At 36.7% G+C, this 11,661-nt stretch overlaps 1 protein-coding gene and 1 long non-coding RNA gene across 4 annotated transcripts; one reads left to right on the top strand and one right to left on the bottom strand.

The window, feature by feature from the left end:
• The first annotated feature begins 4,641 nt into the window (after positions 1 to 4,641).
• On the top strand, positions 4,642 to 6,145 carry LOC145239727 (uncharacterized). Of its 3 annotated transcripts, none has more exons than XR_013862373.1 (3): positions 4,642 to 4,837; positions 5,075 to 5,142; positions 5,245 to 6,145. It is a non-coding gene; the product is annotated as an uncharacterized LOC145239727 (long non-coding RNA). The 3 variants fall into 3 exon arrangements; XR_013862371.1 differs by lacking the exon at positions 4,642 to 4,837 and adding an exon at positions 4,849 to 4,992; XR_013862372.1 differs by lacking the exon at positions 4,642 to 4,837 and adding an exon at positions 4,849 to 4,992 and having other exon boundaries at positions 5,057 to 5,142.
• A 2,306-nt stretch (positions 6,146 to 8,451) lies between these two features.
• Positions 8,452 to 11,661, bottom strand: LOC145238317 (alanine--tRNA ligase, cytoplasmic-like). The gene has a single exon (XM_080101449.1). It carries the CDS (start codon positions 11,622 to 11,624, stop codon positions 8,721 to 8,723), a length of 2,904 nt encoding a protein of 967 aa, XP_079957575.1. The 5' UTR covers positions 11,625 to 11,661; the 3' UTR covers positions 8,452 to 8,720.

Here is an 11,661-nt window from a genome sequence, read left to right as displayed (position 1 = left end):
TTGTAGCCCAGAGCTAACTCTTTTCTATCCCATTGCCGTTACGACACACCCTCGGCGCATTTTTACAGCAGAACGCTTTACGCGAGAGACCTTTTTCAAATTTTCAAAGATCTGTCAAATTTTTCCAATGCGAATAAATTAGCCGTAAACCACCTTAATTTTAAAACTGTTCCGGAGGGGGGCTTTTAACCAGCAGGATACCATGTTGTAGCCCAGAGCTTACTCTTTTCTATCCCGTTGCCGTTACGACATACCCTTTGCGCTTTTTTACAGCAGAACGCTTTACGCGAGAGACCTTTTTCAAATTTTTTAAACATCTGTTTAATTTTTCCAATCCGAATATATTAGCCGTAAACAACTTTAATTTTGAAACTGTTCCGGAGGGGGGCTTTTAACCAGCAAGATACCATGTTGCATTGCAAAATTTTAGTTTGTTTGAATAATCAAAAATGAGAAGCGAACATCTTAAATGATCGAAGGGCATGGCCGCCCGCTAACATAACGAGTTCGCACTATAGAAACGGGAAAGACCACCGGCGCTAAATAACGAACGGTTAACACATATTCAATCAGTTTTTGGAGACCAACTCGAAATTGCATCCATTACCAACGTGCAAAGTTATGTTTCATTCCAATGAGCCAATCAAAAATGAGAAGCGAACATCTTCAATGATCGATTGGCACGACTGCCCGACAACATAACCGCGCATTCGGACCATAGAAACGGGAAAGACCTACCGGCGCTAAAAAACGAACGGTTAACACATATTCAATCAGTTTTTGCAGACCAACTCGAAATTGCATCCATTAGCAACGTGCAAAGTTATAGTTCATTCTAATGAGCCAATCAAAAATGAGAAGCGAACATCTTAAATGATCGAAGGGCATGACTGCCCGACAACATAACGCATTCGCACCATGGAAACGGGAAAGACCTATACCAGCGCTAAAAAACGAACGGTTAGCACATATTCAATCAGTTTTTGCTGACCAACTAGAAATTGCATCCAGTGCAAACGTGCAAGGTTATGGCTTGTTCCAATTAGCCAATCGAAAATGAGAAGTGAACATCTTAAATGATCGAAGGGCATGACCGACCGCCAACATAACGAATTCGCACATTAGAAACGGGAAAGCCGTGTCGACTCTAAAAACGGTTTAACATGCAATTAATCAGCTTCTACAGAATAACATGAAACACCAGGTTACGAAATTTCAGAAATCTATCATATACATAAACGTGTGGATATATGTCTTGTGTTTATAAACAGACTAGACTTCAGTGCCGTGCTATGTTTGCAACCCTGATGTGCTTTTCGATCACGAGTCGATTTAGTATGCATTTGTTTTGACTTAGGTTTTATTTGGCCATAAAAATTGGAAACCTCACTTCAGGACAAAGGACAAACCTAAACGTGTCAAGAAATTACTTTTTTACGGAATAATGCCCATTGTTACTGATTATATGCAAGAACTTTTGCACGCGTGGCACACACACTGCAAACAGGAGATAATTGCCGCATGAAGTGCAGTTATGTGCTTTCATGCACATTGACTTAATTTGTAGTGAAATACGCAGTGGTGATTACAAAAAAGCTTTGAGGGAAAATAAACACATTATTTGTTTGTTTAATATATTTCCGCATTAGAAACAATCTATACATGTCTTTGAAAAATTGAAAAAGGTCTCTCGCGTAAAGCGTTCTGCTGTAAAAATGCGCAAAGGGTGTGTCGTAACGGCAACGGGATAGAAAAGAGTAAGCTCTGGGCTATAACATAGTATCCAGCTGGTTAAAAGCCCCCCTCCGGAACAGTTTTAAAATTAAGGTTGTTTACGGCTAATTTATTCGCATTAGAAAAATTAAACAGATGTTTGAAAATTTGAAAAAGGTCTCTCGCGTAATGCGTTCTGCTGTAAAAATGCGCAAAGGGTGTGTCGTAACGGCAACGGGATAGAAAAGAGTAAGCTCTCGGCTACAACATGGTATCCAGCTGGTTAAAAGCCCCCCTCCGGAACAGTTTCAAAATTAAGGTTGTTTACGGCTAATTTATTCGCATTGGAAAAATTACAGAGATGTTTAAAAATTTGAAAAAGGTTGCTCGCGTAAAGCGTTCTGCTGTAAAAATGCGCAAAGGGTGTGTCGTAACGGCAACGGGATAGAAAAGACTTAGCTCTAGGCTGCAACATGGTATCCTGCTGGTTAAAAGCCCCCCTCCGGAACAGTTTCAAAATTAAGGTTTTTCACGGCTAATTTTTATGTGTTTTGACCACTGATCTCTATAAACCCTGGATTGCGCTACTGGGTAGATACTTTAACACCAAAAACTAGCGGCACTGGAGTCCGGTTCACTTTAGGTCAAATGACAAATAGTTTGTGATAGTTTATAAGTGCTGTTTAAATCATTACAATGCAACTGTTGTTGTAGTGTAGTGGTAAAAACAATGCCTCAAGCGCACGATTTTTGGGTTCAAATCCCGTTCAATTTTTGTCTATTTTTTTTCTTTTTTTGCAGGCTTGTAGAAATGCCGGCGGTTAGGGCTATTAGGGTCAGGTGAAGGTTTAAAATCAAAAATAACGTTAAAAACAAGCATTTTTTAAACATTTGACCTGACGTTACCTTCTTGACCTAAAGTGAACCGGACTCCAGTGCCGCTAGTTTTTGGTGTTAAAGTATCTACCGCGCTACTGGCCGTCACGGTTGAAGCAAATTGAAGCGTAATGGCGGCTGCAAAAGGAAGCCCCAAAACTGCATTGCGGGCAATGGGGAGAGGGTGGAAAAATGTCGATAAATTTTGTTTTAGGCATTTTTTCAGATATGATCAGTAGTTTAATAGGACGCATGTCTTCCAGTGTGTAATAACCAATAAATATGCGTAGATTGACTGTGAGGTGTATGTATGTGTACTAGAAATTAAAACGTTTTTAAGTTAGTGTTGAAATAAATCTTTACTGAGTGGTAATCAATGTTTCTTGTGCAATATAAGTAATTTCCGTGCTTTTTTAAGTATTTAGGACTTAAATCCAACAAGATAGCTATTTTTATCACACAAGGTGATGTGATAGCCTACTTTGTGTGACATTACCTTGCTTATCCAAACTGCTGTTTTTGACTGTCATCAAACTCCAGAAAATTTTGAGGAACAAGTGGTTTGAACGTTTTAATAAAAGACACAAAATAATAATACAATATTTCAACTGTTTTGCTCAAAATATTTTTCACAGTATTTGACTTTTTTTCTTGATTGAGTGCATTTGATTTGGGTGTTTATTATCTATTATAAAATTGGTGTTATTATAAAATTTAAAAATTCTCATGAAGTTGTTTCTAAACATTTCAGACACAATCGGGTTTATGTTTCTCCAATAAGCAACATTAATTGTCTTAGGTAAAGTCCACTGGAAATGTTTTAGTCTCTTCCCAAACCCTCCAGCTTCACGACACTGCAAGATTACAGAACAGCCTTTTTCTACACTATGAAGGAATTGGAATTACATTAAATATTTTTTGTGTGTATACTCTTTTACTAGGACTAAGTATGTCTTGTAACCATCTCTGAAACATAGCCTGTAACATGATATGCTGCACATTTTAAACTTAATTAACAACTTTGAGGGTTTTTTATCTGATGAATGCACTATCTGTTATAATGGGATCACCAATAATAGTGATGCATCTGACAATAAATGCAGGATATCTGTATGAACTTGGCTATATAGTGCATTTGTAATCGTTGCCTTCATTCCTGTTTTGCAAGAAAGAATTTAAGTGTTGGAGTGTTGTGTAGGCATGTTTTTTTTGCAGGAAATTGCATATTGAATGGAAATAAAACAATATGTCATGATTCTGACTAAAATAGTACATAAATAGGCATCTCATTTGGGTGTGAGGTCTTAAATGCATTTATGTACATGTATCTCTTTGAGATTTTGGAGTTTAGATAAGTTTGAGAATTCAAAACATTTTACCAAAAATTTATTCTACACATGTTGGTTGCAAACTGAAAAGGTTACATTAAATAAGCTAACAAAATTGAGCAAACTAGGTTTACAGTTTGTAGCATACAAAATGTTAAACCTACTGCAACAAATTTTTAAAAAAACTTTAAAGTCACATTTTAGTTTCAAGACTTTGGTGACAATCAAAAACAGCAGTTTGGATCAGCACAAGATGATGTCAAATGAAGTATCACATCATCATGTGTGAAGGAAAGAGCCATTCTTGTTGGATTTATGTCTTAAATATAGAGGAACGCATGTAAACTACTCATATTGAACCAAAACAACATTTATTACAACTCAGTAAAGATTTATTTCAACACTAACTTAAAAACGTTTTAATTCCCAGTACACATACTTACACCTCACAGTCAATCTACGCATATTAATAGGTTATTACACACTGGAATACATGCGTCCTATTAAACTACTGATCATATCTGAAAAAATCGCCACAAAAATGCCTAAAACAAAATTTATCGACATTTTTCCACTCTCTCCCCATTGCCCGCAATGCATTTTTGGGGCTTCCTTTTGCAGCCGCCATTACGCTTCAATTTGCTTCAAAAATCACCCAACCGTTCAACGGAGCAGCGCAATCCAGGGTGGTAAGCACTTAATGTAAAGCGACAGGTCCTGAGTTACCGTTGTCAAGAAGAAATTAGCGAATTTGGCGCGAAATACTAAAAATGGTGTTTTAAGCCCAGGTAAACTCTTAAACTAGTTATTAAGCGAAAATAGTCAATTAGCTGAGTTAAAAGACACCGTCCTTTTTGTGCGTGACCCCTATCGAGGTTATTCGCTGTAGCAAATTAGAGGTAAATGTGTTGCAACGGCCGGTAAATTATTTTTAAAAAGTCAGCAAATCCTTTTTGCAAGGGGTTTTCGCTTTTTAGGCTTAAAACGTCGCAGTCCATTTTGTTAAATGCTGTGATACGCCTAGTTACACCGTACAGTAGTCGATTCTACGATTTTAAGTTGTAGCCTGCTAGTGGTAAGTAACAAGTAATCATTTTGTGATTATTGCATCATTTTTAAGTAAAGATGTTTATTTTAAGACTTATCTGTACATACAGGAGCGCTGCTGTTAAACAAACCTGTTGTGTCCTATGACTTCTGCGCCAACTATGTCATCATACTTGTGGTAAGTTTGTGTATGGCCCAATTTCATAAAAGCTAATGCATGTCTCTCATATCCTAATTCCTAATAATACATGTCACTACCTATTTTTTACTTTTGTTTTAGATAAATAAATAAGAGATTTACTGGGAGAACAGATACTTTCTATTAATGATCAATCTTTTATCTCATATACCTGCTGGATGCCAACCAACAGAACTGTCATAGCCAAAACTTATCAAATCTTCACAAGGAAAAGCACTTTTGCCAAACACCAGCAAAGTCAGTGATAAACGACATGTAAAATTGGCTTTATTATATGGTTTTGAAAAGCAAACTTGTTACTTTTAAACAAAAAACTCCCAAATTGAAAAATTCCGGCAATTCAGATAAACCTCCAAGTTGCTCCAAATACACAAGTTAGGGGATAAAAGTGTTACAAGTACAGTTCCAGTCAAACTTTGCAGTATTTTACATCAGTTTTACTTTGAAATGTTTCCTTTCTTTTTTGTCATTGTCAGGATGCTTGCTGTTTGCATGTGACCCAAGAGGTGCAAATATACTCTAGCTCTACCACTATTTTACCCAAACTAAAAATATCTGTACAAGCCAAACCAACTAAACATTTTATGACAGGCATACTATGGTGAATTGTAGAAAAAAAAGAGAAAGCTTAACAAAAGTAAACAATCTACAAATTTTTACTACTATTATAAGACATCATATTAATTGAGAAATTTAAAACCAACTTCAAAAGTAAAGCAACAATGAAAATGAATTTTCAAACTTTCTGCATAATTATGTTCTTTAATTGTGTTTAGCCAACAGTAAATTGCAAAATAGATTGCATGTGGTAGTATCCCTTCAGCATCCCTGGAGAACAAATGTTCTCATTTGCAAAATGAAAGACATTATTTTATCTTTTACGAGTTTCGTTCTGCTGTGTTTTATACTGTAATTTAAATTTGTGTATGATGTTTTTAACAACTATGTACTGCATTTTACTTTGCTGCAAAATAAAAATAATGCAACACTTTTTTTTTGTAACATTACTATATAGGACGTCGAAACGTCGATTGTTTACAATAAAAACTGCTGGATGAGCAATACTTGGTCTAACATTATGCCTGGCAGCAATAGCTTATTTCATTGCTATACAAGTTAGAAGTGACCAGGAAAAAGCTCAAACAAGCGATAGCAAACATTAACATTTTATGCAGCCAAAATGCAAAAAATGCTGTGTGCAATTTTACTAGATTAACTCCACATTGGGTATAAGAATAGAAATTTGGATTGTAGCAATGAACCAACATTGGTCCTAATTAAAATAATATTTTGTATGATGTCAAACACTCAAAAACCTAATTATGCAACTTTAATGTCTGACAGCGACCATCTTTTTCATTTATCCTTGTTTTACATCTAAATACTAACTTTTTATTTAAAAAAATCAATAAAAATATTGAAACATATAGCAAAAAAGGTTTATACCGCATCATTTACCCTGTGTAACAAGTGGCAAATAGCTTAAACAAGTAATGCGGGAGTGTGGTTATGACGTCATAAGCGCGTTTCATTTTGATTGTTATTTTTGTGTATCAACCGTAACTCAGGACCTGCCGCTTTACATTAAGTGCTTTGATATGGTACCTGAAATTTTGTGGTAAAATTTTTGTGTTTAGGGGAAATTATTCTGCCAGAATGACACTGGTCACAAGAGGATGTGCTATTAGGCCAGTGTTTCCCAACCTATGGGTCGCCTGAAAATTCTGTAGGGTCGCCTATTTTATGACAATAAGAGCATCTACTTTTCGGTTTTGTTTCGTAGTGTTATGTTATGTTCCCCACGTTTTTAAATTGTTGCCCATTAATAGTTTCCTGACGACTTCGTATGATAATGGTTAATTTTGTTTGTGACGTCATAACTCATGTGTTAGCTCACTGTTATGCGTTGTCTGGCTGATAATGCAACCAGCTTTAAAGTTTAGGCAATACGGAAAGTTTGGTCGAAAAAAACGAATAAGATTTGTTTGATTTTTTAATCTGGCGGAGTAATTTTCTTTCCTGATTTACTTACTTGAAGAAAGTACGACCCCCCAAAAAGTATGAATGTGTGTCCATGGGTCGCGTGAAACCATAAAACAAATTTTTTGGATGTAATTGGGTCGCATCAAAAAAAGGTTGGGAACCACTGTAACGGAGAATGCTTTTGCGGGATTTAAAAGCGAGCTATTCGGGTTGGGTGAAGGTTTGTATTGTTGAAATAACACTGGAATCTGGTCTGATTTAACCATATTGGGGCTAGCATAGGATTACTAGACGTCCGAATTTTCCCCGACATATCCGGAGTTCGGGCGTGAAATCGGGGATTAAGCCGTAGCAGTTTCTATTTGTTACGTGAGCCAGGAAACTTTTGTATCCAGTCGCGTTCCTGCCAATGTAATTTTGGTGTCCTGCGTTAAATTCGCATTGTTGCTTTCCTGTGTTAATTTCCTACCACATGTTTTGCGTTATATACGGTATTGCGTTTACAATACACACTTTACAACAGGGCTACTCAAATGTCGGACCGCGGTCCATATCCAGACCTTTAAGGCGTTGGGTGAAACAAAACATTCCACACCTATAAATAGCACACTTTACAAGCTGTCTAAATTTCATTTAATTCAGACATTGTTAAAAATATGGATCCATTTTGCGGCCTGGTGGGGTAAATGTTGGGACTACAGGGTTGAACACAACAATCGACTACTATAAATGGATAAACTCACCCATTTTAAGTGGTTAGTGGGGTAACTGATTTGGTTCATAACCCCAAATTCTAACCACTAGAGGTGTTATTAGCAACATTCATGAACGCTTCTGAAGTTATAAGGCTGTTAACACCCCTCTAAATAGCATGTGCAAAACATCCACCAAGTATTGCACTAACACAAGTACCATATATTCTGTTGCCTTTATTACACTATTACAGCACAGAATCAGAAATCTTTCGTTTGTGGTGCGCAGCAACATATAAATATGTTTTACATTTTTGGGGCTAGCGGGATAAATACGGTGGTTATAAAGTCAAACGAAGCAGATGGCACATCTACATCACCATATCTACCATCTGTGTAAGTTTCATCCAAATCCACCAAAGGTTTCACGCCAAAAGTGCATGGACAAACATCACCGGAGAAAAAGGAAAAAAAAAACTAAGTGAAATTAAGCTTCAGGGAAGGGGACCCATAATTAACATCCTGTGGGCCACCTAAAAAGTCATTACGGGCCACTAGTGGTCCATGAACTTTAGCACTATAGTTCACTGAGTAAGCATTAGTTCTGGCAAAGCTACTTCATTTTTTAATATATTTGCGGTTTCTCCAACCAATGACACAAAACATGTTCTGTCAGGTCAAATAAAACTTGTAAATGACGAGAATACACATTTAAATCTATAGCTTTTTAACCAGAAAATCTATTTAAATCAAAGCATACATTAACCACTTTAGCCAAACAGAAACAACACTACTTGCTTTACAAAGAGTTGCCAAGCTTAAAGGTAAAAAAATGAGTTTCACTCAAAGCAAAATGTTTTTTAATTGGTGTGAAAAGACATTTTAGGCATGTGTTTCAAGTTTTTCCTTTACAAACTTTCTTGCTATCTTCATAGCTTCAACAAGGCTTTGTACATTTTTACCAGTAGCTTGGCTACTGGTATCTTTTCCACCACCTTTCCCTCCCAAAACAGGTACTACAGCATTCACCCACTCCTTTGCAGTAAATTTGTTAACTGAGACAGTTTTTGGTACCTCACATATGCAAACTATCTTGTCACTCCCTTTATTGATGCTGAAAAGCATAACTGCAGTTTTTGGTGATTTAATCCTGAACAGTTTAACTGCTTCATTTAGAAGCTTTGTGTTGCCCTCCGCATTCAGTTCCATTACAACATATGGGCAATCTGGAGCATCAGCAATGCATCTTTCTGTTTCAGCAAGTACTTTTTTTGACACATCCTCTTTTGACGAACGCAGGATCATGTTGATGTTTTTTCTTATGTTTTTAACTGTCTCTCTGAATTCGTCTTTTTGCCACTGAGATATTATCGATGAGTTTAGCTCTTGTTCAAAATCAGCAATGAGTCTGCTAGTTGAGTAAAGATTTTCATTAGCAACCATGCCGTTGCCACACTGACCAATAATACACTGCAATTTTTCATCAAGTAATTTTGATTTTCTGATGCATTTTTTAGCTTCACTTCCAGTAACAGCCACTATTCTTCTAATTCCTTTCGCAATTGCTTCCTCTGACACAATAATTAACATTTCTATGTGATTACTCATTAACACATGGGTACCTCCACAAAATTCAACAGACGTTGAAAATCCGACAGTGGATTTCGGTTCTTGGAGCAATTGTGCTACTGGAACACCAATTGAAACAACTCGCACTGGATCTGGGTAGGTCTCATCAAAGATAGCACGTAAACCTTGTATGGCTTTTGCATTAGCTAAACTTGCAATTTCAGCAAATACTGTTCTCTTTTCTTTAATCAAAGCATTGGCAATTTCTTCCGTTTTCTTAATTTCAGAACTTGTCAAGGGACGTTTAGCTGTAAAATCAAATCGTAACCTGTCTGGTGAAACCAGTGAACCTCTTTGATCTGCCTCACTCAACACAACACGCAAGGCATAATTTAACACATGTGTTCCTGTGTGATTTTTCATGATGCTTTCTCTCCTTTGTATATCCACAAACATTTTGAGTGTATCTCCCACAACCAAATTTCCAACTACAGTACCAATGTGCAACACATAACCACCTTGAAGCTGACAATTACTTACAGTAAATTCACTCTGCTCATCATCATCCTTTACCATGTAACCCAAGTCATAAAGTTGCCCACCTTGTTCAGCATAAAAACAGGTAGCATCAAGCATGATTCCGCATTTGTCACCTGTACTTACTACATTTACAAATTTGTTTCCCAGTCGAATACACACAATCTTGGCTGAAATTGAATCTAGTTTATAGGAAGCTGTTTCATATCTGTAGCTGTATTTGGGCAAATCATTTGTAGGTGTCAATTGTTTTTGGTTTAGTTGTGTTAAAGCATGGACATCAAGGTTAACAACATCTTCTTCTGACACATTTATGTTTTGTGACTTAATTTTGGATTGGGTCTTTGCCAGTTGAAATTCTTCATCATTCAGTTTTAAACCCTGTTCCTCTGCCATAATCTTAGTCAGGTCAACTGGAAATCCGTATGTATCATACAAAAGCCATGCAGTATCACCAGGAAAATACTGTGCACCCTCTGGCAAAGACTTTATTTTTCTATTCATGATTCTTCTTCCTCGAGTCAATGTTTTCAAAAATAGAACCTCTTCTTCATTAATTATGTCAATGATCAAACTTGGATCAGCCGTTATTTCTGGAAATGCATCACCTAAAATATCGACAACAACAGGAACCAGAGATCCAAAAAAACCAGGTTTTGCCCTAAGCTTTTCATAAGCATAACGTGTTGCTCGCCTTAAAATTCTTCTCAGCACATATCCACGACCTGTACTGTCTGGTCGGCCACCATCTGAAAGGGCAATGGTTAATGTGCGAATGTGGTCAGCTAAAACCCTGTAGGCCATGTCCAAACCATCTTCATCATCTTTACCAAGTTTGCCTGAGTATGATCTGGTATTGCATCCCTTTGATATGGCATTAATAATTGGCATAAACAGATCTGTGTCATAGTTTGATGGTTTACCTTGTACAACAGAAATTATTCTTTCAAGTCCCATGCCTGTGTCTACATGCTGCCTTGCTAACTCTTTTAGTGATCCATCCTTTTCTCTATTAAACTGCATAAAAACCAAGTTCCAAATTTCCAAAACATCTGGATCATCCATGTTAACTAAAGATGAAGCATCTCTGTTACCAATTCGGTCAAAGTGAATTTCTGTACATGGCCCACATGGTCCAATTTCACCCATTTCCCAAAAGTTGTCCTTCATGCCACCAGGTAGCACTCTTTCAGGTGGCAATATTTCAAGCCATATTTCTTTGGCTTCAAGATCAGGTTTTAAACCAACACTAGCATTACCCTCAAAGTAAGTTGCATATAACCTTTCTTTTGGAACTTTTAGTACAGCTGTGAGAAATTCCCATGACCAGTTAATACTTTCCCGTTTGAAGTAGTCTCCAAATGACCAACATCCAAGCATTTCAAAAAAAGTATGGTGATATGTATCTTTGCCGACATCATCAAGGTCATTGTGCTTTCCTCCAGCGCGAATACATTTTTGAGAGTTAACTGCACGTTTAACAGAAGCAAGCGGACTGGTTGGTAAAATTGAACCAAGAAATATGGATTTGAATTGATTCATGCCAGCATTTGCAAACAATAGAGTTGGGTCATCTAAAGGCACAACTCCAGAAGAATGAATGTACTTATGATCATATTTACTTTCAAAAAACTCAATAAACATTGACCGCAATTGTTTTGAGGTCATAGAAGAATCCATTTTAAATGCTAAAAATATAACAAATAGATATAAACAA

Source organism: Phallusia mammillata, chromosome 7 (assembly GCF_965637545.1).
Source record: "Phallusia mammillata chromosome 7, kaPhaMamm4.hap1.1, whole genome shotgun sequence".
NCBI lineage: Eukaryota > Metazoa > Chordata > Ascidiacea > Phlebobranchia > Ascidiidae > Phallusia > Phallusia mammillata.
Note: the sequence above shows the minus strand (reverse complement) of the source record. Positions and strands in the feature narration are given on the sequence as shown.